At 44.3% G+C, this 27,683-nt stretch overlaps 1 protein-coding gene across 1 annotated transcript in view; it reads right to left on the minus strand.

Annotated features, from left to right (window-relative positions):
* efnb1 (ephrin-B1) overlaps positions 1–20,540 on the minus strand; it is a 56,853-nt gene extending 36,313 nt beyond the window's left edge. The window contains exon 1 of the mRNA XM_042419811.1: positions 19,503–20,540. Coding sequence (XP_042275745.1) covers positions 19,503–19,618 — 116 coding nt within the window. The 5' untranslated portion in view covers positions 19,619–20,540. The remainder of the gene's footprint in view (positions 1–19,502) is intronic.
* Positions 20,541–27,683: the final 7,143 nt, after the last annotated feature.

Here is a 27,683-nt window from a genome sequence, read left to right on the forward strand (position 1 = left end):
TTACATTATCCACAAAATCAGTGTGGCTGCTTCTCCCCTATTATTACAGATGACACTTTCCATCCGGAAGCCATATTTACTGCCGTTTTAATCAATATTCCATAGGCTTACAGTTCAGATAGATTTTATGGTAGCTCATGAAACATTACAGTAATTCATCCACATGACAGGGTTACACTTAAGTCCATAAAGAGCACAAAGCCGTGTTATGCAAAGAGTATTGTAGTTGAGATCTTGTGTGTTGTGCAATATAACGGCGGGGATTTAAGGCTGATTCACTTGCCTTAGGCACTCTACATTTTGTGTAATCATAGAGTACAGACGCATCCTGTTCTCATTCAAGTCAATCGATATTAAATAATTGTGTGCTAGCAGGGACTGTTTCAGCCTTAAACCATTTTCAGATCCATCAAGATAGAGCCACATGCCTGCTCGCCCTCACAATGGAAACATTCAAACAGCAGCTTCTCAAACGGCTCCGCTCTTGATGTGTGGTTAAGATCCACTGAGCGCTGTTGACACAGTGTGATCATTTCATACTTTGTAGAAAGGCACGTATCATCAAACTGTCAGTGTGTTTGTACGGCTCCAGAGAAATTCGCCACATCTACAATGCTGCCGAGTCATGGGAACTGTTTGGCCATATGATTTACAGATCTTCAACCGATCTGAACCGTCTCCCTCTAGTGTTTGAAGCGACGTCGTGGGAAGGTAAGTTGGTCATAGGTCTGCGCTCGATCGTAGCCGGCGGCTCAACCCGAGAGCTTGTATACATAGCTGGCTTCTGTCAGGCTGTCGTAGGGGCAGATGTTCTTAGGGAGGCCTGACTATAAACACACACACATAAACACACGCCCTGGAGTGTACACACACCGATTTCCTCACATGTCAAACATGGTAAACAAGTCGCCTCAATGCTAGTGCACGAGCAGGCCACACACACATAGAGAGACACACGAACAAACACAAGGATCCTGAAATTAAGGAAAACAAGACCCATCTGGCTCCAGAATTGTTTAGCAAAGCAGGAAGGATTTGACCCTTATTATAGAAAAGCAGGAGAAACCCGCCAACGGGTAGTGGGATTGGATAAACTATAAACTCAATCCAAGCTGCATTTAAACTCCAGTAGGCCAGACTTGGCAATAGCGAGATGCTGAAAAGCAGAAAGCTCGGTATTTTCCCTCCAGGCTGTCCCCATTAGAGGGACATAAATGAAGATGTCAGAAGCAAAAAAAGACAGACAGAATATCCTGAATTCCACCCCGCAGAGAACTGCTTTTGTACGTGTGAACACAGACACCCTCTCTCTCTCACAGACAAACACACACTAGCTTCAGTTAGCTCAGTCAACAGGCTGGCATGCAGAGCAAATCAGATTCAGCGTGACTCATAACAGTTGCACACAGGCGAGCTATGACACACAAACACACACGAGCCCGGCAGACACACACCTCTCATGTTCACCAAACAAGCTCTGTATGCTTGCCCTCGATCACTGTCACATGAGGGGCTAGCATCACACTATCAGCGGCTGTAATGAGCTAACAAGATGACGCCCAGATGGCCTTGCCACAAGGAGGACAGAAGTGGACGTTGTTGTGGACGAACAGGCTGAAGAGGACTGTTGAGCGAAAGGAGTGTCAGAAGTCATTAGGGAGGAGAAAGAGCATAATCTGTTTCTTCTTATGGCCTCTGTGGTTTCCGTCAATGCCGAGCCCATCCCTCTCTAAGAGCAGGGGAGTTAAGCGAGCATGGGTGTATGCGGTTGTGATTGAACGTCATCCACGGTATCACTGACAGCGAGAGAAGGCCCAGACTGTTGCTCTCTGCTTCTCCACTTATTCATCCCGGAGCCCAGGGATTGAGCTCTTCCAGCTGGAGGGATGGGGGGGTGTGAGAGGAGAGGAGACGAGAGAGGAGGAGAGAAGAGAAGAGCAGAGAAGGGAAAAGCAGAGAAGAGAAGAGAAGAGAAGAGAAGAGAAGAGAAGAGAAGAGAAGAGAAGAGAAGAGAAGAGAAGAGAAGAGAAGAGAAGAGAAGAGAAGAGAAGAGAAGAGAGACTAGTGAAGACGAGTGAGAGAAGAAGATTGGACTCAGATAAGCAAGAGAGCCTGGGTCAGTTTAGCCCTCATTCTGGGGTTGCTCTGTGACCCGAACACACACAAGCCTCTTTCCTCCTCCCCTAGTTCCTTCCCTGGCCACAACACAACTCATACACATTGACAAACACATACACAAACACACACACACACAGCCAGCTGCCTCCCATCACTGAGGAGCAGCCACAGATGGGCTCTGCATGCTCCGTAAAGATCTCTCCACAGGCCCAGTCTACAGTCGCTGCCAAACCCGCCTGGCCAGAACCCACTGTATGTGTGAGCGTGTTTGCATGACTGTGTGTGCAGATATACGTGTGTCCATACATGCCTGAGTGGTTGAGGGTGTGTGTTAGTGTGCCAGACACCCCAAACCTGCCAGAGCTTGTGTGTGTGTATGTGTGTGTGTGTGTGTGTGTGTGTGTGGTCAGGGGTGTGGGTGGGGGGGCCGGACAGTCTTAGAGAGAGGAATCCCCCCAGACTAAGAGCTGCAGAGCCGGGAGTCAAGAGCTGGACCAGGATGCGAGGTTATAATCATTGCCGAGCAGAGCAGGAGGGGAGAAAGCGGGAGAACCTCCCAGACGAACAATAGCATCCCTCACACTCAACCGATTGTATTTCACTCCCACTTAGGGGAGCGGAGAAGAAACTAGAGAGAAAAAGAATCATAACCATTATCAAACCCACGCAGCTTGCCTGAGTTGTTAACCAGCGGCCATTTTCTGCTCTGTATCTCCAACCCCATCGATAAGACCCGAGAAAGCATTTCTCAGAAACCAGCCCTTTAATGTTGCCACTCAATCAGCACATCACATGTACTAATAAACACACACACATACACAGTTCACACACACATACACACACACACCACACACACACAGCTCCATATTATACACTAGTTATTTAAATTCTGTTTGGCTTAGATAGAGCCAGTCATGGTTAAATTCAATTTTTAACAATTGCCCTCCTATCTCAGCATGGTTAAAAATTACTCAAGGGATCACAGTTTTAGACTAAATAACGAAGCAAAGTGAAAAGCTCATTGAGGATGAGAGTCAGGCTACGGTTTGCAGTTACAGTTCGCTAATTTTTCAAACTCGTGCTTGGAATGCGTCGGCTCTCACACACTGGGGGGAGGGAAGGAGGTTTGGTTGCCCTGCTCACCAGCATTTTGGCACAGACACATCTGGGAATCAAATCAGCCAGTGATCAACCACAAGACAATCTCTAAAACAAACCTGACACCCACTACTGTTGAGGTTTTTCTTAAAGGAATAGTTCATCATTTTTGGGAAATATGCTTCTTTGCTTTCTTCCCAAGAGCTAGATGAGAAGATTGATACCACACATGTACCTTATGTACGGTAAATATGAAGCTGGAGGGAGCAGCCAGTTAGCTCAGCTTAGCATAAAGACAGGAAACAGGTGGCAACTGCTAGCCTGGCTCTGCAATGTGTCATTTTTACAGTTTGGTTTTTGTATAGATTAAACAAACAAGATGTAGAGTGTAGATTTGGGAGGTTTCAAGTTGCTGGTAGGCTGAATTTATTACCTTTACAGACCCAGGCAAGCTGTCTGTAAGCTAAACTAATTGGCTGCTGGCTGTAGTTTCATATTTAGCTAAGAGACATGAGAGCAGTATTCGTCATGAAACGAATAAGCATATTTCCCAAATGTCGAACCATTTCTTTAATAATGAAGTGATATGATATTTATCCTTCAAGGTATATTATACATTATATTATTATAAATCATTTAAACACATGGTTCTGCTACAGAAAGAGTTGGGCTCGTCTCTTTCAGAATCTAGAATGAGCTGCTTTCAGTTTGAGATTTATAGCAATACTTTACAATCAAAGGGGAGCTGAATCGATATTTTATGAGTCTGTATGTTGTTCACAGGTGTTAATATGACACAGCTACAGAAAGTCTGGAACACTGGAGAGAAGCCAAAGCCTTCCTAGAAGAACAAAGGGAAGACATGGCACACAGAAAGCAAATCAATCAATCTCTGCCAGAACACGTCTGGCTTTGACAGCACGGTTCTGAACCCAGAAGTAAAAGATAGCACGCAGCAAAGTTCAAAATACTTTCATTGTTCATCTGTCAGTGTGAGAGACAATTGCAAGGGAGAGGGAGGGAAAATACTAACACAATATTTATCTTGCGTCCCCTTCCCTCCTGACTCACTCTTTTTTAATGTATTCCTGCTATTGTGAAGAGCGCTGGGAGATGGATGGGTAGAGGAGTCCGGTAGGTGATATGTGTCTGCTACAAGCACAGTGCAGTCACTCACACATTTCCCCTGTCTCCAATCTCAAGCAATGGCAATAATTCAGTCACCAACAAACAGCGCTGGGGTTTTTTTTGGATTTTTTTTTTTTTTTGTGGCATTTCAATTGTTGGTGGTTGGTGGTTTTTCTTCTGCATTGTTCTTGAAACTGCTTCCCTGGGAAACTGGGAAAGTCAAACAGCTGATGAGATGTCACCTCATGAACTCTCTCCTTGGTTTCACACACTCACAAACAGCCACGTCGGCGATCTGACACACACTCTCCCTCTCAACCATTCTCTTTTTTCTCCTTGCGCGCGCACACACACACACGCACGCACACAAAATTCTAAGGATCCCTCATCCACTGCTTGTCAAGCTCAATGGCACGCAGCGCTGCCTAAACAGGCCATGAGCAGCAGCTTCTCACATGCGCTGAATGTTGCTTTTCAAGGCTGGTGACTCTTGATCATATCACGTCAGACATGTGAGTCTTATGATGGCTGCTGCTGGCCTTCCCATCGCTCGCAAGTCACGGTAAAAGCTCGGAGTAAATCTGAGGGATTTCCATAGAGTGTGAACACATTCCTCTTAGTTTTTCATTTAGCCTAAAGCGGCCAGAGCTGGAAAGAACGTGTGTGGTGCAATAAAACTTAGCTTTAACAGTCATTTCCCTGTAGCAATACCTGTTCGCTGTGCATGCCCATACCTGGGCCTCACACATGCCTGTGAATGGTCATGCGGTGCTATATGGGGAGCATGTATGACCTGAGGAATTATCCTGTGTTCAAACAGGACATATGCATGCATGAGCACACACACACACACACACATTCTTGCATGTGCATGCACGTTACATGCACACACACGCATTCTTTAAAAGCCAACAGTAGCGAAACAAGAGAAGATGGGCCTCTCTGTGTGCAACTGACAGAGTGAATTACACAGAGTGAGCTAAAACACTAGCTTCCTGTCTCGCACAACAGCACTGGATGGCTTTCAGATGGATCTCGCCGAATCTTTTACAAACAGTGAGTCAATAACGGGGTAATAGCCAATCGTTGAGGAAGAACAATTCACAACTGATTTGCGGGAAAAATGTGTGTTTAGGGCACTTTGCACCACAGTCTGTCACCCAGCCATAACAAGGGCGAGCTGCCAATAGGTTCCACTCGCAGGGCTTGACAACAGAGCTGCATGCAGATATGTGAATATTCCTGAGCCCTTAATATGTGCAGTGACTCGATATTCTTCATCACAGACGAGCCGAGGAAGAAAAAAAAGAAAGAAATTCCACTGATGAAAAGCTGATAATTCTGTCTCTAACGATTCAGGAAGCCATGAAATCAATGACAAATTTGTGTTATGAGCAAACGTACAAGACATTTTAATCCTTCAGCACTTTGCCTCTGATATTTATGTCTGTCGCCAGCGCTTTCATTATCATAAAGCGTGTTTAATATTTCTCAGCTGTGTGAGAGGACCGCCACACTACAGATGATTGAGTACGCTAGATTTAGTGGCTCTCTCTGTCTCTCCTTGTCTTTCTCCAGCTGTGTCCACGTACTTCAGGACCTATACACACGACAGAGCCGACGGAGAGAGAGGGCAACAGAGAGAAGATGGGGGGGAGAGAGAGAGAGGGAGGGAGGGTGGAAGGGGGGGGGAGGCACTGTGCAAGCACTGAGGACATGGTGCCAACCAGAGAGGCCCACCGTGCCTCAGTCCCATCTCTCCAGCTGAGGGCTTTGATTCGCCTGATTGTCTCCAATATTGAGACACACAATAAACACAACACTTGGCGGCCATTTGCAATTCTAATCAGTCCCTCTCAACTGGCCTGGACAACCCAGCTACAGCCCTCTGGGATATCACTCATCTGACTGCAAAATAATGACACAATCATTGCCATGGCTACGCTCCTTCTGCATCCCATGAGCGGCAGCACGGAAAGTATATTAATACACAGGAGCGCTCTGAGGACTAAATGAATTAGCCAGCAGATTAGCTGAATACCAGGTTAATGAATGTGCCACGCAGGCAACTTCTCCTGTCTAGCTTTTGGGGAGTGTTCACACCCCCCTCCCCCAAAATCACTAGCGGCAAGTAAGTGAGTTAGCAGGTCCACACCTGCTTCTGCAGGGCATGCTGCAACAGGATTTCAATAAACCATGTCCTTCCAACATGAAATTCTCACTATGTAAACTCAGATTTATTGTTTCTTGATAAGGAAGCAAGTTGCAAACCTATCTGATTTTACACGCTGCAAAGTGACGATAAACCAGCATGCAGGCTGGAGATATGATCGGTATCCACCATGAGTGTCTGTTTTTACCTTGAACTATGTGAAACAGTTTGTTTGGATGTTAAGAATCGTAAATCAATGCAATTTGAGGAGTTGAGGATAAGCTAAAAGATAAAAGTGGATTTATCTTTAACAAACTGTCCCAAAATCATACATCTGTGAATTCTAAAAGCCCATCTGTTGGCTTTTCCAGTGCCGTTTTCATTGACTTGACAAGATGATGTTAATAGATGCTTGCAGATAAATGAGAGCAAAGTGACATGCAATCATCCACGTTTTAGTAGCCTTGATGTATTTGCTTTAACAGTCACCCAGAAGATGAGAAACTCAAATTTATTTCAGAAAATAACAGGCACATCTTATGAAACTGGATATTTGACTTGCAAATCATTCAGATGATTCATAACGGCAACCGTGCGAGTCTGCCCTCGTTTTCAAGCAGGCACGAGTACATGCCTGCATGCGTACAAGCCCGTGTGTGTGTGCGCGCGCACGTGTGTGTGTGTGTATCAACGCTTGCACAGGCATGTGAATGACAGCCTGTCAGTGAAAGAGATGTCATTATCTAGCTGATGTCTGTGAGAGTTGTGACCGAGGGCAGGGTCACATCACTAGTGGGGAGCTGACACTCTGCGGACAGGAAACATTACTTTCTGATTTCCCTCAACAGGGGAAACACTCTTGTCACAATCTGCGATGCCACTGTTCGACCTCATTTAGAGGTTATTCCAATATGCGCTACAGTGTGTGTGCATGTGTGTGCGTGCTGTACACTCATGACAATAGCATGAGAGATCCTTATCTCGGAAGCTCTTTTTAGAGGCACTATTCCTTTAAAAAAAAACAGTGGGGATTTTTTTTTAGCTTTGTTCTCAAGCCTTGAAGAGAAGAGTTCTGGTAAACCTCTCCCTCCCTGTCCTTAGCCTTTGACTTTTTCTTTGTAACAACAATACAAGGGTTTTAGTTCAGTGTCCTGCAGTCGATCTGTTAGGGCGCTGATAAGAGTAGCTGATGGATAGGTTTAATCAGCCAAGCCCAGGGATCAAGACTACGGGACAGATCAATCAAATGCTGTGTGGTTTATAAAAGAAACAGCTTTTATCAGTGTCACAGGGGTCTCTGCCTGTTCTTTTTTCACTGTGGGAAGAGACCAACATTAGTATAGTAAATTATATATAAAAAATGGAAGTTAACTTATATGACTGTTCATAATAAATCATAGTTTTCTATTCAAAGTACAAAAAGCACATGAGAAATGCAAAGTTCACATCTGTAATCACTACACAGACTGTATGAAGCTCCCACGGCAACTCTCCAACAAGGCATTAAACTAAACGTCCCTGCTCTCTAACACACTAAACACCTCCTGACATAAACTGAAATAAAATCTCCAACAAAACCCCTTCTGAAAAATAAAAACTTAGCTGAAACTAAACCCGCACTCAAATCAAAAAGGAACCCAACAGGAAAGACAAGAAAAAGAAAAAAAACAAAACTGAAAACTATCTGAACCAAACAAACAATAGATCTCCATATAAGAAAGCGCCAGGCGCTGTTCTAACTAGGACACGATGTTTTTAATACACAGCTGCCTTCTGTTTCTTAAAAGAAGCTTCTTATCAGAGCATTTGAGTGACAAGTCTATTCTCTGCTTACAATCTCAGCTCATGATTGTAAAAGACAGCTACACATGTCCCATCCAATCCAAGACAAATGAGTTGCTCTTTCATTCCTCCCTTAGATGGGAGATCTTATCCAGGCGGACATGCTTAAGTTGTCAGTGGGTTTCTAAAACCCATATTGAACAGGATATTGACTGATGCAATCGCGGAGACACACATCATTAGGCTCATTAACAGTGAATGTAAAAGGGGAGGACGGCCTAACTGGTGTAGTGGGAGTCTGTGTCTCCTCTGATAACACTTGCCTTTAACAAGCACAGCGCGGGCAAGATGCAAGCTGTCGGTATTAAAATGAAATGTGTGTGTGTGTGTGTGTGTTTGTGACGTGCGTGCTAATAAATAGCTTGTTTGACATGACGCTATTCTTATTCACACAGTTTGCTCTGTGATAACCGGGCGGATTGTGGCCTCGTAAAGACACTCCATGTGTTGTTTTAGGAAGCCATTACAAACTGGGCCGTCTCCATTACAAGGGCTATCTGATCATTATTACCGCCATCTGTAATGCACACTCAAACCTTAATCTGCACAAGACAACCACAGCTGACTCCTGAGCTGTTGCGCACACACACACACTCACACACACACACACACTCACACACGCAAACACACATCCAAACGCTACCTTCTTCTATGATATATGTGTGTGTGTACATCCTAACGTGACACAACAGCTGTTCCCTCGTCACATTGCGGCTTTCGGGTCAACACGTTTTAGTCCAACCTACTTAGGCAACGCTGACTAGAGCGCCACAATCCTGCTGAAGCCGCCGACTTGCAAGTCTCAGTGCGAGGCCGAACCCCAACACCCGTGCAATGCAATCGCAATCTCCCAGCCAGAACTGCTCGCTCCCTTCAAAGGCTCATCACAGGACGCACATCTAATGCAGAGAGAAGGCCGGTTAAAGCCTCAGCCAGGCATACTGCTTTGAAGCGACTGCTCCAGCCCCTCCAAAATGAGGCAAATCATTTCCCTTCCCTCTACCATTCCATTGTGTAAGAGGTGCACCAGGCGGCTCTATTTGGTGGCCGCATGTGGGGCGCCTTCAAGGATCACGCCACTCCATTCCAGAGCAGGGCCACTACAGGAAATGAGACTTTTCCCGGATGCACCAGGGCTCCTCAACAATAAATATATTCATGCATTCATGTATATTTCAAATAGGAATTTGACTCAGTGCGCATAATGCACATGCAAGGTTCTGACTTTGAGATTTTTGACATGCATGAGGTGCTACAATCAGAAGTGTATAAATAAATCAGAAAATGCAGCAAACAGAGCTACTAAAAGCAGCAACAGAGGCCTGGGCCTGACGCGCAGAAAAGGACTCACAGAGGTTTGTCTGCAAAGAAAAAGCTTTCATCTCTGAGACAGGAGAGCAGAAGAGAGGAGTGATGTGGTGAAGGTTCAGGCTGTCATGTTTCACAGTGGGGGGACTTGGGAGACAGATGAGGAGAATAGTTAAAAGTAGTCGCGGTGGTAGTTTTCAGTGCATGGGGGAAAACGGAAGATGAGACAGCAGAATACGGGAAGAGCGCCGCGTATTAAGATTAGCGAGTTATAATCGCAGTGTGAAATATCATATTACAGAGACTTAAGAGGCGAAACTACCACGGTTACTCATTAAATCGAGTCAACGCAACAGCTTCGGTCTTATTCTCCACATAGTTCATAAAGCGAGCTAGCAGAGAGGTTTAGGATATTGTGTTTGCTTTAGCAGACCTTCACTCCTATTTCCAATATTGGAGAGATGAGAGGCTTCCATGGCCAAAGCACATCATGGGGGAGAATAAACACACATCTAATGGGAAACATGTGTGTGGGAGATGAAACGGTCTCCCTCATATGAATAGGATGAAATATAGACCTGTGTCCTGCTGAGCTCCAATCACGGCCGTAAGAACTCGGCATGGAGGGGAAACGGCAGACCCCCGACAGGCTCTCTCACTCAACACACATACACAAGCTGCCAATATGGCCATTCTGGTACGGATTCATGTGGAGGCCAGAGTCTGACAGTGACATCTCCATTCACTCTTGAATTCTTTTTCTCCTCCCAACATGCATGAACACACACACACACACACACACACACACACACACACACACACACACACACACACACACACATACGTACAGAGCCAGAGGCCATGGGAGGAGGAGCAGCGGCGGGGCATAAAAAAGCCTTTCTCCCTGCCGTGGGTCTCTGTGGGGTTTAGCATGGCATTATGGGAAGATTAGACTTTAGAGTGCTCTACTATCTGATGTCATTGTTGGTTTTACGTTGTCTGGATGGCTTGTGGAACTCGGACCTGATGGCAGGCACATTTCTCTCCAAACAAAATGCTCGGGGTTGCAGTTGTGATTGATTGCAGGTTCCTATTGTATCTGTCTGGTATGGCTCCATTGGAAGAAGAATTAGTCAGACAAAAACTCATGGAAAACGCTCCACATCTGACTCCATCAATCAAGTCAGCAATCAAAATAATTCAATTAAGAGACTTAAATCCCGCTGGCTTACGAGTCCCTGCTCCAATAGCCCAGAGACAAACTCAATTTACTGACAATCCATACATGATAGCATTAACTCCACTTTAAGGCTCAAATCTTTTTCCATTACTTACATTTTCTAAATATCAAGGGAAATACTAAGGAAATAGCTGAGTTAGACTGTTTACTTAGGAGAGGACAACTCAGAAAAAAATAAAATAAACAAAAGCAACTTCAAATACATAATAAAATTGCAGACAGGCATTCCAGACAACTAAACTAATTTGCAAGTTGTTTAGAAGGAGATTTATTTGCAAAACACAAGAAACTTTAGAAATGTTTTTTTATAGATCTGGTAAATGGCCGTACATTAGAGACGTGGGATTGTGGAGAGAACTTAGAGGAGGAGGTTGCTGAATATGTGTGTAATTGTCTTTTTCCCCCCCGTTTCCGAGGTGTGAAAGGGAATGCAGGGTTGCGCTGGGGTGTCCCAGGGAGAGGCGATTGAAGCGTCAGTCACAGCTGCCACACAGAGCCCCGGCGCGCAGCAAATCCCAGGACCGGCCCTCGTGGGCGGAGGGGCCGGGGCCGAGCCTGGGAGCAGCGGGAGTCCCACAGGCCTTTTCTTCCAACTCCTCTCACCAGCACAAGGGGGACCGGGATCACGCTGGGAGTTTGCTTAGAAAAGGCTGAGCCAAGACTTGGCAGAAAGGGTTAAATGGAGGCATGCACAGACACACACACACACACACATACACACACACAAATTCAAATGCTTTTTGGGGCTGTCTGTCTTGCCTGTGGGCATGGTGGGGAAAAAGTAGGAGAAAAATCAAAGAAAAAAATCAAACTTCCAGTTAACGTCTAAAAATTTGGGACATACATTTACACACACACACAAACACACACACACACACACACACACACACAGAGAACAAGAGAGGGACTGCTCAAACTAGATTACTGGAGAAATGAGTGTTTTTTGCTCAATGCCTGGGGAGCCTAATAGTGGTAAAGTCCTGAGGATTATACACTGTGCCATTTCCATGCTCCCCCTAATAGTCTCCATGTCCTGCCTCTGTATGCCATAGATGGATTATGATGCTTTATAATTAACATGGGGGAGGGGGGCTTGTTACAGACCGCCCATCTGCCACGCTGACACACTTACGGGGGGTATCCCTTGGGAAAAGGGGGCTGATACCACACTATTCCATTACTTTATCATTCTATCATTCTATTATCCTACCACTCCATTCAATTACACTGTCACTCCATTAGTGTACTCATAACAGTGAACAAAGAGCTCCATGATGATCATTAATGATAAGTTCAGAGCTGGTCGGGTATGGTCATACTTCATGTGGTCACTCCTATGACCTGTTACAAAAATAAACGTTACTTTGGTTCTGTTTAAGGGGGTGCAGGTAAGTGGAAAAGTTCAATAGTAGCCATAAAGATTTAAATTACATTATATTATAGTATATTTTATTGTTTTTATATTATATTATATTATATTATATTATATTATATTATATTATATTATATTATATTATATTATATTATATTATATTATTTTATTTTATTTTATATTATATTATAGTTTTATGATTATTAGAAAAAAGTATATTTTTGTAGAAGGTTAAAGTTAATTCCTGACATTGGAAATGGAAATAGTTCAACCAAAGGAAAAAAATTATAATTCAAGGTCCACTTACTAGATTTTTCTGGTCTTCAACTGCATCAACAGAAAAAAAAAAACTAAGTGGACCTTGAGTTAAAATGTTCTTTTTTTTTTACTTTAAACTACTGTTTAAAAGATTAATAATAAAGTTTCACCTTCTACAAAAATATACTTTCTGTTCCAGGGATAATTTTCTTACACTCAGGTTGCTGAGGAAGACCATGAAATGCAATTGAAAGCCTTGGAACAAGCTAGTAAAATTACTAGTAAAGCTAGAATTAGAGTTTGAGTTGAGATTTTTTTTTTTTTTCAAATATATTTTGTAGTTTTGTTTTTCAGCACTGAAAAAAGGAAAGAGTTATTTTCACCTCATTTACATTGTAAACTCAAATTCTCAGCAAAACCATGACATTTTTATTTGTTAATAAACATGCTCTCCTAGTCCTATCCCACTCATATTTTTTTTCCATTGTTGGGATTTGTCATCCCCTTCCCCAAAATCCTGGCACACTAAATTCAAACCTCCCCACAAAAGTCTTTGGAGTGCCACAAACTGGGTGAAAACAGATCCCTCGCTGCCTGTATGCCGGTGACAACTCATGACGTCTTTAAAGAACTTCTAGTGCAGCTGGCTGTTAAGGTTACTTGCCCGCTGCTTGGGACTGGCGTCTGATGAGGTCTGCCTCCACAGCACAGAGGGGTTCTCTGAGAAAGAGTTAAGTCTATGAGGTCAGTCCGGAGGAGGAGGTTACGAGTTCCCGAGTCGGAGCCGCAGGGGTAATGGTTTTAGAGATGGCTGTCACACAGATCCGTTCCACTGTCCAACACCGCCGCTGATCTCCACCAATCCAAGTCCGCTTGCTTTTCAATTGCTCAACTCCTCTCTCCCTGTCCCCCTTTCTTCTTTTTCTCCCTCTCTTTCCCCCTCGCACTGACACATGGAAGTAATCTGGGAGCTCTACACTGGACTGAAAGGATGTGCGGTTGAGCCCAGGGCTGCGTTTCAACGCTCTACATTAGCTTCCTTTCCTCTCCTGTTTAATCCCCTTATTTTCAACTGCTCTTATGTAAAAGAGCTAAGATGGCAAACAAAAGGCAGACTTTGCCCATTCAACTTTTTTTCCTACTTCCTGTAACTCTGCATCGCTACATTTTCACTTGATTCAGCTAAAGCGGCGGTGAGGAGATGAGTAGAAATCTTAAGGGAAGCTTTCCAGCACCGCGCCTGTGCCTCTGCTTGGCAGAGCTGGAGCTGATGGGAACTTCCTGGTTGCTGCCAGCCAGGCCTCCGACTAATGAAGCCGGGTCGCTAACTGCCTGTAAGGCTGCCACTGTTCAGCCACTCCACACTCTTCCACCACTCGGCCCTCAACACTTTCACAGGGGCACACTGGCACGCTCCTAACACTTCCTTAATGCTCCACTGTGGCTGGACAAAGAACAATGGCACACTAACTTGCACTCTCAAGCACTCATTCACTTCCATAAGCTTATACTTGTCCCTTTCATAGGAGCCTTAGTGTTTTTTAATTATAGTATGAACACATAAATTAACAGAATGCTCATTTCATTTTAGAAAACAAGTGGATTTGCAAAAACTGGACAAAATTAAGATCAAATAACCAGTTTACTTTGTTTGTTTTGGCCCAATTATCTCTATTGAAGTAGTTTTCTACATTAAACAATATGTTGAGTTGCAAAAAGTTGTAACAAATTGGGCGTAGTTTTCTGTGCCTAACAACAGACGACTTACAACTATCTGAACTGTCCTGAAAACTTCTGTGTGAAAGTTCAATGGTTCCAAACTCTGGTTCTCAGGATCAATATTTATATCAATTATTTGTTCTAGGGCGGCAAATAATGATTATTTTTATTTTTGATTACGTTGTCTGCTATTATTTGGGTAATGAATAAGAATTTTGTCTATCAAATGTCATGGAGAGTATAATCATCATAAAAATGTCATGAAATACTCCAAAATTTTCAGAGAAGTTGGCATCTTCATAAAATTATATGAATCAGAGAAAAGCAGCAAATACTTACATTTAGAAAAAAAAAATTTAAAAAAACTTTTTAAAAATAAATTACAAGTGATTACTTAATTGTAGGTGTTGGCAATATGACAATATATAATATATAATGATGTTAACATGGTATCAGACCTTTTAATATCTCTGGTTGTTTTAGGTTGTTTTAACACAATTGTTGCATGTGATGCAATATCTTGATCTGTCGGGTACTGGATATTCATTGGATAAGACAACCCCCTCCCCCCCGAACACACACACACACACACACACACACACAAAACAAGATATTCCTGCCTCTATTCCTGTTGATCACCCAATTGATTATCAACTGATCATTCTGGCACTAGCTTGTACTTCATTGCATTCAGCTGTTGTCCCAGTTGTGAATAAGTCCTTCTAATACCTCTTAAAAGAAAACCAAATGTAACTCTGGGTCATGGCGGCCAGTTGGGAACGCATGAAGTACTCTATGCACATGAAAAAAAAAAAAAAAAAAAAGCTACAAAATTGGTTGCAAATGCGACTTATAATTCGGCGGACAAAGCTGGGTTTCGTGTGCACCACTGCTTGAATATGAAGAAATGAACGCATCAATAACACACAAAAACAGTATGATCAGCTTTCAGTGATGTGGCAGCCAAACCACCAGCGGATAAAGTGAGTCCATCTGGAGTGAAACCATGATGGAAAAAAACAGCATTTTCCATGAAATATCCTCAAGAGCTGCAAGCCCCTCTCCGACTCCAGGTGCCTCACATAGATAACCAAATGAAGAATCTGTCGCTACACACACACACCGCTGAAACAACAGACATGTCGACACAGAAGTGCACGCACATACAAGCGAACGCAGCTGTCCTCATAGCGAGACACTGGGTGCCTTTACAGCACCGTTGGCCAGTTGCTTTCCAGAAGTATTTCTTATTGGTTGGCCCTCCCTCTTGCTCTCTGAGTGGGGCTCAGGCTCTAAGTCCTCTCTGTGTGTAATGAGATCTCTATCAGAGAGAAACACGATCAGAGTCTAAAGGGTGTGGGGGGGGGGGGGGGGGGGGGGGGAGTGAAGGGGGACTCAGGAAGGCAAGGAGAGAGAAGGTGTATATCGCAGGGGTAAAGGGGGCAAGCAGCAGGGCGTGGGGCAGGGAAGAAACAAAAACAGGCCTCTGACCCTCTCAGCAGTGACCCAGCGCTGCAGCGAGCATTCACTGGACTCCTTTTGCGAGGAAGCAAATCCTGTTTCTGGTCTAGTCCTCAAGTCTCATCCGGCTCTTGTTCAACAGGTTGCGGCAGTTTCACAGTTTTGCAGTTGCTGTTTGTTTTGGGTTTTTTTTAACCTCCTGCCGAAATCCTCCTTATATTTAAATGTCAGCGTGGAGGAGCTTTTCAGAACATCACTTTGCAGGAGTCAAAAGGTTTCTAAGTGTTTGAGTGAAAAACTTTCAAACGTTTGTTTTGATAAGACCGGTTTCTAAAAACAAAGATGTGGAAGAGGTTTGTTTTTTTCCTAATTACCTCAAAAGGGGAAGAAAAAAAAAGTTTCCCTCAATTACATTAGCGTAAAAAGCTAATTATAAAAACAAAACTTGAACTTTAATTATGCCTTCTGTGCACATATTTTACTAATAGCAGCCAAATAAAAAGTAACCTCATCACCATCATTTTGTTTTCTCTGAAAAGATTATGATACTAATTGTTTTTCCTGTTGTTGTTGTTTTGGAAAAAATAAAGATGTTTGCTAAATATCACAATTAAATCCAGCTTAATCATCAAACTCGCTGAACCTTTAAACCGTGCAAGCATGTTATAAACCAAACCAGTCAACTGTTAAACTGTGAGCCTGGCAGCTAAAGTCAATGGCAAAGACCCACAGCAACACAGTCTTTAGCTGACTTTTATCAACACATACGCCTCTGTTATACTATTTTCTGTTCTTTTAGTGGGCTTCAAAACCTAGACAGGGGCCAAAAAATGTCTACAAACTGTTTCCAAGCTTTGTTGAAAATGTGAGGAGTTCAAAATCAGTGCAGCAGACTCTTAGCCAGCCCGTGGCTGTTCTCCCACTGTATGTTTTCAGAGGTGTGCAAAAGTGTTTTCAGTCTCCCATCATCTTGTTTGTCTCCTGAGCTGCTGCAAACAGGCTGTGGTTGCTACAGGTCATGAGGTAAATATTAGCTAAGGAGGGTTAGAGGACGTGCAGGAACCACTCATGGCAACCTTGTCAGATTATCATTAAATTGGCATCACTGCAGCATTCCTGAGCACACAGCGAGTATGTGTGTGTGTGTGTGTGTGTGTATGTACGTATGTAGTATGCCTGTACATTGCTTTGCTGGCTGCAGCCAAACCGATGGGACGTGATCAGTCATAACAAAGTGACATTTTCTGGCGTAATCCCACTCAGCTAAATGAGAACTAATCCGATTTGCTCTGATCAAATGTTAAGACGCTTTTTTTACCGGCCGGGGACGTTGACACATCCAGTCTTCTTCTGCACGGCTGCGCCTCCACCAAAAACCCACCCTCCTACCTCCCTCTTACCCCCCCTCTCGCCATTTCACTCATCCAACCTCACATTAAATATCAAAAAGGTCTGATACATCCTCCAGGAAAACTAATACTCAAGGATGTTTCTTCTTCTTCTTCTTCTTCTTTCTTCTTTCCAGACGGCACTACAGTGATGATGTATGTTGCCTGTTCAAGCACGCTGAGAGGAAATCAATTAAGCAAACCCCAGTTATTGATAACGCCAGGCGCTGGAGTGATAGCATCCTCACATGGAAATCCATAACTGCAGGAACACTCGCAGGAACCCGCATATAAACACGGACACACAAGTCTGCACACACGCATAAAGAAGAAAAAACAACACACACACACACCATAGTGGCCCAAACCTGCTGGTTTCCTATACTTTGTCTCATAACTCATGGCCTGTGGGGAGGTGCTGGTATTGTTATATTTTGTGTGTATGTGGTAGAGTGTGCAAGCAGAGGGCCAGATTAATTTATTAGCTGAGGCAGCAGTGCTCCCCAAAGTGGGAACAGGAAGTAAGACATCGTAAATCTAGATAAGTCACCAGATAGCGTACTGTACATTTCTATAGGCCTCTCGCTTTCTGTGTTATCACTGTGGAGCAATACAGGCCAAGACAGAGAGATGGATTTTAAAAAAAACAAAACAATGATGACTGATGCGTGTTGCTGTACAAGTATTCTCTCTTTTTTTATTGCCTATCAGACAGCGCTGCTGACTGATACATTTCAGAAGAAAAACAGGTTTGTCTTCTGTTATTGCAAAGCCTGCACACAGCAAGATAATTGTCTATTGTTTTCTAAGCGCTGAGCAGCAGGATAATTAGGTTGAGAGAACACTTTGTAGAGTGCATTATTGTTCCACTGTGAACTTTATGAAATATTCGGTCGGCATGGGGGTTTTACAAGGAGGAAAGTGGAGAAACAGATGGAGGAATGATCTTCCAATCCCTCTAAACCACCGTGGTAACCTTCTAAGACATTCCCTCCAGGTGACATCATCAATCAATAAATGTCTCCCTCTTTTTTTTTTTTCCAACCATTTGTCTGGCCATGACTGACACAAGGTGTGAGTTTTTTTGTGCATGTGTGATATCTCTGTCTGATGAAGCTCATTGTTCCACCACCTCTGCAGCCATAGTCAAATAAAAGCTGATGGGCCGTAGTCTTACCATTAGGACAGGGCCACACACACACACACACACACACACACACATACACACATATATATAGACACACACTCCAATGAACATGGCAGCAATATTCATAGTCACTGACTGCACAACGAGCTCCTATGACATCTGACATTTGGGGGATATTATGGATTCACTTGAATGAATAAGTTCTAGTTATAAGCTGGTAGAGCTACTCTCCATTTCCCCTCGGTGCTGTGAGCTCAAATGAAGGTCAGCTCCTCAGCTCCAACCTTACAGAAATACAGGAGGGCTTTTTTTTTGTTTTTTTTTCTCCTTTTAGTTTATTTTCCCCTTTTGTATGCTTTCCAACATCATGCAAATGTGGGAGTCAAGTCTAAGTGGGCGATAATTGTTACCAGAGCGTATTTTATTATCAGCAGTCTGGGCTCACTCTGCTTGTTTTGATGGGAATAATATGATTTTTTTTTTAAAGAAAAAAAATGCCTGGCTTCAGCTGCTTGTTTTTGAGAAACTTGCCCTTGATTTGATGTTGAGAAATTAGACTGGATTCAAGCCAGGACAATTAAGAAAATTTTTATTCTTTTCAAATGTTTGTTACTCTGATATCTGAAACCATCTCTTCACACATTTTTGTGGGTAAACTGAATTCAAACTTGGAAAGTTGGGACGCAGCACTGGCCCTCCCAGGAGCCAGGTAGCCCGTGTCCAGGGGCTCCTGAGACTGGACCGAGCAGAGAAATATCCTCGATCCAATTAACTGGGCCACACCTTGACACGCTTGACATGCTTCACTTGTTTTTCTCTTTCAATCTCTACTCAGGTGATTACAACAATTACAAGAAATTATGGAGGAGAAGTGGACAAACTCTCAAAACTCTGATATAGAAGTGACCAAGTGGAGTTTGCCCTCTGTGTGGTAATAAAATGGTGCGTGTAATGTCATAAATTGCTATAATTAAACATCTATTATTGAGATTTAAGTGAGGCCTACTGTACATTGTATAAGCCTGTATCTGCTGTGTTCCTTTGGTGTTGGGAAATTCCCCACTGAGAAATAAATCAACACAAAAACGCTGCGGCGCAGGAATGACAATTAAAACTAAACACATTATTTTCTTTTGCACATAATTGGCACATTTAACAGAACATTTAACCCAGCTTGCACACAATGGCAACTTTTCCTCTAATGTTAGTCCTCCATTACGCACACACCCAACGACTTTGGCATGCTTGTACAAATGAAATACGAGACTTACTTGGAATTCTGCGAGCTCCAAATTATAGTCTCCAACGATTTTGCTGAGGGTAAAGCCGACCTACACATTAAAATAAAGATCCAGAGGTAATACTTCCAACAACCGAGTCCCGCCATTCTGATAAATGTACAGACAGTGAGCCGATAACTCAGAGCGTCGGACAGTGCGCCTGGCAGCCTTTATCTGTGGTTCGCCCGTTGGGAAGGTGAGCGTCGATCAGTCGGGAGCATGTGAGGTCGATATCAGATACATGTCCTTCTGTCCTACTTCTTAAAATCTGCTCCAGACCCCCGTGTCCTTGACTGAACTGTCCGCAGGACGTGCGAAGAAGAAGCCCTCGGTTCTTGATGGGATCTGGAGGAAAAAAGCAGCCCCCGAGTGTCCTGGTTGACCTGTGGCTGAGACGAAAACAGCCCTTGACGACCTTTTCAAATCTCTATAGAGACAACTCAGCGATACGATTCGGTATGTGGTGATGAAACAGATCTAACCAATCGCACAGTTTTTTTTTGGGCGATGCGGCTGCCGATCAAGCGCTGCGCCGTGTCTTTGTCAAAGCTCCCCTGATGGTGTCTGTACCTGTCGCTGTATATAGCCTACAGATGACCACATTCATCCATCAGTCACAACTCCGCAGCACGCTGGGAATCTCGAGGTCCACTTCATTCCAGTGTTATCTTTCAGTCATCCGCCCTCTGCTATTCTTCTGTGGAAAGGAATTGAGTTTCTGTTGTAAATATCCCTCCCGGCTCTCAGCGCTGTTCCGCGTGCGTGTTGCGCTCCGGCAGGGTCGCCTCTAGTCCAACTCGGGCATGCTGCGTGGCCAGTGCGTAAATAGTGCTCGGACACCACAGGCGCAAAAAGTGGCAAAGAGACGATTAGACGTGCTCACCAGCCGTGGCTCTAAATCCGCTCGCCAACATTTCCATGCCGGTGTATAAAATGTTCCTTTTTTCCTACCGTGTAGAAAACTCTCTGCGCTCCGCTGTGTGCAGCAGCTCGAGCTCAACTGTAACCCGAGCCGAAGCGAGCGCAGGGGGAACAGCCCACAGTGCGAGCCGCGGCCAATCAGAGCGCTCTGTCCGAACTTGGAAGCAGGAAGCGAAGGCATTTATGGGGACGTGGAGGGGTGGATGGTGGGGAGAGAGAGGGGGTGAAAAAAAGGGGGGGGGCGAGGGGTGGGGGTCTGATATTGGGTTGACCCCCGCATCTCCACCCCCCACCACCTCGGTCCCGAGCCATCGACCCAAATTGAAATGGACTTTGGAATTATTCGTCATGCTGAAAGCTTTGGTGAGGATAACGAGCGTGATAGGCTGCTGGACTGTGCGTAAAAGTGCTTACAAGGATCAAAACTTTGGCCCCTTTAAGCCCAGGACCTGCTTCTGTCTGTAACATGTTTGCAATATACTGGCCTATCAAAATCTTTCTCTAGGGAATAATAATGAAGACTGTGGTAGGTAGGATAAGTGAATTAGTGGATTTTTTTCTCATATATATTCATATAACTGCTATAAATTTAATGTAGCACTATACATCTTTCTACATGTATGTTTATTGATTTTTTTACAGTATCAGTTATTTAGGTCCTTTCTTTTCTCTCTTTGAAGGGAATGATGATTAATGGTCTCTTTGGATCTCTTTCTAGTTGTCCCCTTCTGGGATAATGAACTGCATGAGAACTTAGTCTCCAGTGTCAATAGACAATAGACGGTCGGTAGCCTATAGTCATTGGGCCATTCATTCATTGAGGAAGAAATGCTTGACACATAATTGATCATGTCCATGTCTGTGCCCCCTTTGTGTGTGTGTGTGTGTGTGTGTGTGTGTGTGTGTGTGTGTGAGTGAGAGTGTGTGTGTGTGTGTGTGTGTGTGTGTGTGTGTGTGTGTGTGTGTGTGTGTGTGTGAGAGAGAGAGAGAGAGAGAGAGAGAGAGAATATGTGTGTTTGAGAGTGAGAGGGAGAGAGACCTACTCTTAATTTTGTTTCATTTATTCAATCAATGCCGCCCCCTAATGGTTGTGATGAAATCGATTCACAGAGTACAGAGGGGGGAATTCAGTGTAATTGGAAAGGAAAGATAACAGACATGTAAAGTCACACGCTTCCAGAAATAATTCTGATTACATCCTGTGGTGCCTTGACAGCCCATAAATCTTTGTGAAACAATAAGCCGACAGCTCAACATCGGGTTTACACCCAAATGATTATGCACTCTAATTATCTGAGTGTATTTATACTTGTGTATTTGCATCTGTTTGTGTGCGTGTGTGCATGTGTGTGTGTGTGTGAGAGAGAGATAACAGGGGGCACAGAAGTTGGAGTGCTACGGCTGTATCCTCAGGATCCTGGCTACAGAGGATCACAGTGTGGTCATAGTAACCGCAAACACTGGCCAGTTGCCACAGAGCTGGCATGTCCCGTCTGAAGGCTTGGACGTCTGGGATACCTGATACTTCAGCGGCCAATCGCACGGACACAGATAGATACCTGATCAGCTGCGAGCCAATGAGATGCCGCTTGTGTCCAGCTTTGACGGCTGTCACAGCTGTGGCCAAAGATGATTGACCAATAGAAATATGGCTCCAGGACAATAATAGTGGACATGCCATGCTGTTGTCGTAGGAGTGTGATCAAAACCGCAGCCTTGGATCAGCAGAATCAAAAACACTTTATTAGCCAAGTGCAATATCATACAGAGATTTGCCTTGGGAAGCAATAAAAACAAATCTTTTACAACAGTATATAACTGTACACGTGGCAGAGGAACAACACATCATCACATTCAGTATAAGAGGATTATGGAGGGTATGTAGCTGATAATGGACTGTCCACATTACTCTACATAAACACAAAAAAGCTTTATGTAACCTGACATGCAGCGCAGTACATGTAAGGACAAAGGAGTACAGTGAATGTTCAGTCCACACCATGGAAGGCAGTTAGATTTTTCTTCCCCCCACCCGTCAGACAGCCACCTATGAAATAGTGGCGTTTTCAAGGAATGAGGTCATTGTGTTAATGTGTATAGGTGGCTGTGATTAGTGCTTCTATAAATAGCCTGAATGTACTTTGATACCACAGAAGCTACAGACGCTCTCCAGACACTGCAATATGGAGTATGGGCTTCGACTGCAGATTATTTTCATTATCTTTTAACTTACTGAGTGTTTGTTTTGTTCATTCATTCATTGTTTAGTCTAGAAAATGTCAGAAAACGGTGAAAAATGCCAAGCAGAGCCCGAGGAGACATCCTCAAGTTGCATGTTTTTTGCCAGCCAAAACCTAAAAACTCAAAGATATTCAGCTCAAATGTTCACATCTTGGCATTTTTGCTTGATACATGACTGAAATGATGAGTCGATTGTCAAAATTGTTGCAGATTTGGTGGTTTCAGCTCTAAAATGGAAAATAAGTGAAGCATTCACCCTTGCTTATGTTTTCTTCTCTCTGAAACTCTAAGATGAACCCTGCTGCCGAGGACATAGTTCCTTCCCAATCTGATATTTACACTTAGCAAACACTGAAACCATGACATCACCGTTCTGGGATGAAGGCGCTGCGGGCCTGTAGTCAGTCCAGCAACCTCACAGTGAAAATAAATCACAGTTTAAGTGGCCGCCTCTTGCTTTTAATCTGCCCTTAATGAAGTCTGGCACATTTCCCTCTGGTGTGGCTCCATGACACAGTCGTGATCTACGGGCCAGCCTGGAGACCAGAGGGCTGCGGCCTCGCCGGGGCTGTGGGAGATGTGGCTTTAGCTGGGGCCGCGGATCCAGGTATGAGCGGAGCCCCTTGGCATGCATGGGGTCAAGTGGTTAACCCTCGTTATCTGGAGAGGACGAGGAACATGTGACTCGGACGTTGCAGCTGTAATCAATATCGAGCAGCCATTAACCACTGGGACAACACATCCTCACAGAGAGACAAGCACTTAACAGAGACACACATGTTTCCTGTCCGTCTCACGCACAGTAAAGCGTTCACTGCCATTACACTGAAGAAAACACACGGGCGTAAGAGCAAACAACATGAAATTACTTCAAACACTGGGTCATTGAAACAGTGGGGAAATGCTATTAATGTAAACAGACTATTTTCAGAGGCTGACACTTGAAAGTAGTTGTATGAGCTATTCATGCTGCTTTGATTTGACTGTAGCAGCAGCAGCAGCAGCAGCAGCGAGGCCAAGCTACACAACAGCTGGGGCATCCGCAGACTTACATTTCCTGTTGTGGTAGCCTATGCTTGATTGCTGTCCAGACGTCTTCCTCTTCTTTCCTCGTTCTGTTGCTTCACTCTACCTCCTCTCCTCTGCTCGGCTCAGTCATCATGACTGACAGGAAAGCACTGATTACAGACAAATAACAATCTGCGCTAAACATGTCCTCCTCAATTTAACATCCCAGCAGGAGATGTGAGCAAAAACCTCTTCTCTTCTCCTCTCTCCTCTCCTCTCCTCTTCTGTCATATCAGTAATTAGGTCTGATAACAAGACAATAGATGTTTCGTGTAGACATCTTTGTCTACATATAAACATTTTGGGATCTTGATAACAATCCTGATTAGTAGCTGGTTGTGATCCTCCTATCTTAACTCTCCACAGTTCCCTGCATTGTACCTTTTTCAGCTTCTCAGATGAGATTAGAATTTAAAAAGAGAAATTGTTCTTTGAAGCTTAATATCAAAGAAGTCGACACTCAACGATTCCAGATGAAAAAATCGGTTAGAAAGTTAGGACATGCACAGACACACACACATGTTATTAACTCGCTGTGATTATTTGTTAGCGTAAACTGCATTTTGTAGGCCTGTGGCCCAGAGGGTTTAGAGAAGAGCTAAATTGATGGAGAGAATATGCCAAACGCTGGCCTGGGGGGCTGTTCTGTCCATTCTAATAGAATTACAAGCCTCTGATAGATGAGTCCTTTCTCCAAGGCTACTTGTCTGTCAAACATTAGGTCACACTCAGCTCCCAGATGGGTGGGAGAGCACCGAGGGAAGAGGGGGATAGTGGGGGCTCAAGGAACAGAGAAGAAAACGTCTGGAGAGGTGCCTCACTCCCTGCCAAGAAAAGGAGGGCAACAAAAGTGAAAGAGGGTTAGAAGAGAGAGGGAGGGATGAGAGAAAAAGACAGGGTGGGGAGCTGGTGAAAGAGAGTGAAATGAGTGGAGAGAAAGAGAGAGAGAGGGTGGGGGTTAAAGAAAGAGGAGAGAGTGAGAAGGATACAAAAGGGTGCATTCGAATCCACTCTAATTAAGGCCTGTGTGATGGACAGGACCTGCGGACGTGCCTTCTTTTCTTCTGGAGTGTGTGTGTGTGTGTGTGTGTGTGTGTGTGTGTGTGTGTGTGTGTGTGTGTGTGAGAAGACGGTGTGACGATGGGAGGGGCCAGGCTCTAGTAGAGATGTCTGCTGCCAGCAGCCTGAATGGGACAAAGACCTGAATAGAAACTTCAAAGCGACCTCTGTGAGCTCACCACCCCTCCCACCCCCCCTCTTCACAGTCCCTTGGCTGTGTGATGGTCAACAAGCTCCTGTTCAAGTGGTGTGAGTGTGTGTGTGTGTGTGTGTGTGTGCGCGTGCATGGCATGTGTGATTCTGTTTTCCAGTCTGTTATTTTCTGACTGCTACATGCATTTCTTGGCAGCTATGCCTGCAGTGTGGATTTCAAAGTGGGTCTTTCTGCCTGTGCCGTGTTTTTTTGTCTTATGTGAGGATGTGTGTGTTTGCTTTAAAGAGCAGACTGCAGAATGCAGATATAATTGGAGCACAGGATCTGACTCATTGCTCTCCCCCTCTGAACCGAGCACTGGCTCACTTTGGTGGGATTGGAATTGAAACAAGTAGCCCACAGAGCTGACGTGTTGAAGAAATTATTGTGGCTAAATGATACAGAGGGATTTAGCGTCTCATTTAATCCCTGTGTCCTTACTGATTTTGGCCGGTGTTATGATCTCGTGGCATGTGTCATCTAATTCTATTTGGCTCGGGCTTAGGGCTTCTAATGATCTTCCACTTATCACCCCTCTCTCTACAGTAGACACTCCTCAAAGTGTCTCTCCCAGCAACACTATAGCCCTCACACGACTCCTCTGGCGGCTGCATGGAGTGGGAATCTTTCAAGGCCCCTGAGAAAAACAGGAAGACTTGGGGTGATGGCAAGGGCAGGCAGAAAGATAAGATTTGTGTGCGTATTGTGCTCTTCAGCACAAGTACGATTGTGTGTATGTGTGTGTGTGTGTGTGTGCTTGTGTGTGTGATTGCACGCCTCACAAAGGTATCTGTCCTGTCTGAGCCCACTTGCACCAGTCAAGAGTCAGGTCAGGCTCTAAAGCCCCTGGGATCAACATGTCATTGTTGCAGCTCAGTGTCACTGACATGTCCTCAGTGACATCATCACCCGGGGACACTGCACAGATAATTCATCTCACTTCAATGCTCAGCTGAAGAGCCATTAGAGTCCACCTCTAATCAGAGTACAGAATAAAGTTGCCCCAACAACCTCATCAATGTTGCCTTTTTTCCCTCTGGGAGGTTCAGTGTGTTGGCGTAGGCCACTGCAGCTTTGATCATATATATATGTTTTAAGATATAGTACAGTAGCCCTGCATGCATGCAGGTCTAGCCTTCATAATGCCAGTGCTGGTGGAGAAACCTTCTCTCAAAGTGCCTTTATTTCAAATCTAGCAGTTGTCGTCATCGGTTTCTGGGAAAATATGCTTATATTTGAACCATAGAAAATCACATTGAGATAACCTTATCTGGAGATAGAATGTTATCTGTCATCTTGATTATGTCATATGTTTTCAGCTGAGCGCAATTCTGTGCAGCTATGAATAGAGGCCATAAAAATCCTGAAGGAGGCCTGTAGTGTGCAATGCCCACACACACACACACACACATACACATACATGCGCAGTAATTGTGACACGCCTTTAAAACAAAGACACAAGAATAATCACAGCTAATGCACATGCTTGTGCACATGTCCGCATACACGCTGGGAAACAAAAAGGAAGCATTGCACCCTTGCACAAACACACCTTTGGCAACCGAAGATATACACCAAAACAAACACACTTTAAACCCAGGGAGACAAACTCCTAAATCTGAGGATGTCCTTGTTAGTAAGCAGCCGAGGGTACACGAGTGCTCTCAGCCGCATCATCAAAGCCTCAGCAATTACTCCCATGCTCCCTCACTCTAGCATAAATCTGCTCTTATCTCGGCTCGCTGCAGGATCAGGGAATATCAGCTCCAGCATCTGCTCCATCTACAAACCCAGCCACTAAAAGCACAACAAAGTGGCTCTGCAGGCATAAATAAAGGAAGGAGGGGCACCGGAAGAAGCGAGGGGGGCAATAGAGAGAATCAGAGAAAGAAAGATAGGCAGAGGGACGTATAGGGGTGTGTTCCTGCTTGTCTTATTTGCCCAGTGCCTTCGGGCTCATTCACAGTGCAATCTGTCAATCAGCCAGTCAAGAAAACTTCACTCAAACTGATTTCCAAGCAGCCTCTGCTCAGCTCAACCAGCAGGCAGGACAAATTCTTCACGGGAAATTAAGACATATGGAGAGTAAGAAGGCTGGGGTGAAAGGTCAGAGTTTAAGATTTAATGGTCAGATGGCAGATATGAAGTTAAGACAACTGTGTCATATTTATTAGAGGGGTTAAAAAGATCACTGACTCTGTTTGTCAGACTCCAGAGAAGTTACTGTGAGTAGGATCAAGGCCCCCCAGGAAACATTTTTTACAGTATTAACCCAGTTTGCTCAGAGAAGTCAGCAGATTTCAGGTGTTATCAAAGTTGCTCACACCTGGCTGAGGCAGCAGATATGACAGATGAACAGGTCTCCAAGCTATTTTTAGGAGGATGTTTATTTTCCTCGCGGCTGGACTAAAGCAACATCTTTCATTCTGACCTCTTTATCGCAGCTGTGACCCTGACCTCCCTCCTCCACCTCCTCCACCCAGTCTCCTGTACCTCCCTGTCCTCTCTGCATTTCCTCCTTTCCTCTCCTTGCCCTCTACTCCCATTCGCCTGGTTTCAACCACTCCCTGCTCTCCAAACACGGCCTGTGTGTGTGAACGGGAGGGTACCTGAAACATTTTTTTGTTTTTACATGATGTATAATGTAGATACTACTCAAATTTACAACTATTCAAGGCTACTCATACATG

Source organism: Thunnus maccoyii, chromosome 8, assembly GCF_910596095.1.
Source record: "Thunnus maccoyii chromosome 8, fThuMac1.1, whole genome shotgun sequence".
Classification (NCBI taxonomy): Eukaryota; Metazoa; Chordata; class Actinopteri; order Scombriformes; family Scombridae; genus Thunnus; species Thunnus maccoyii.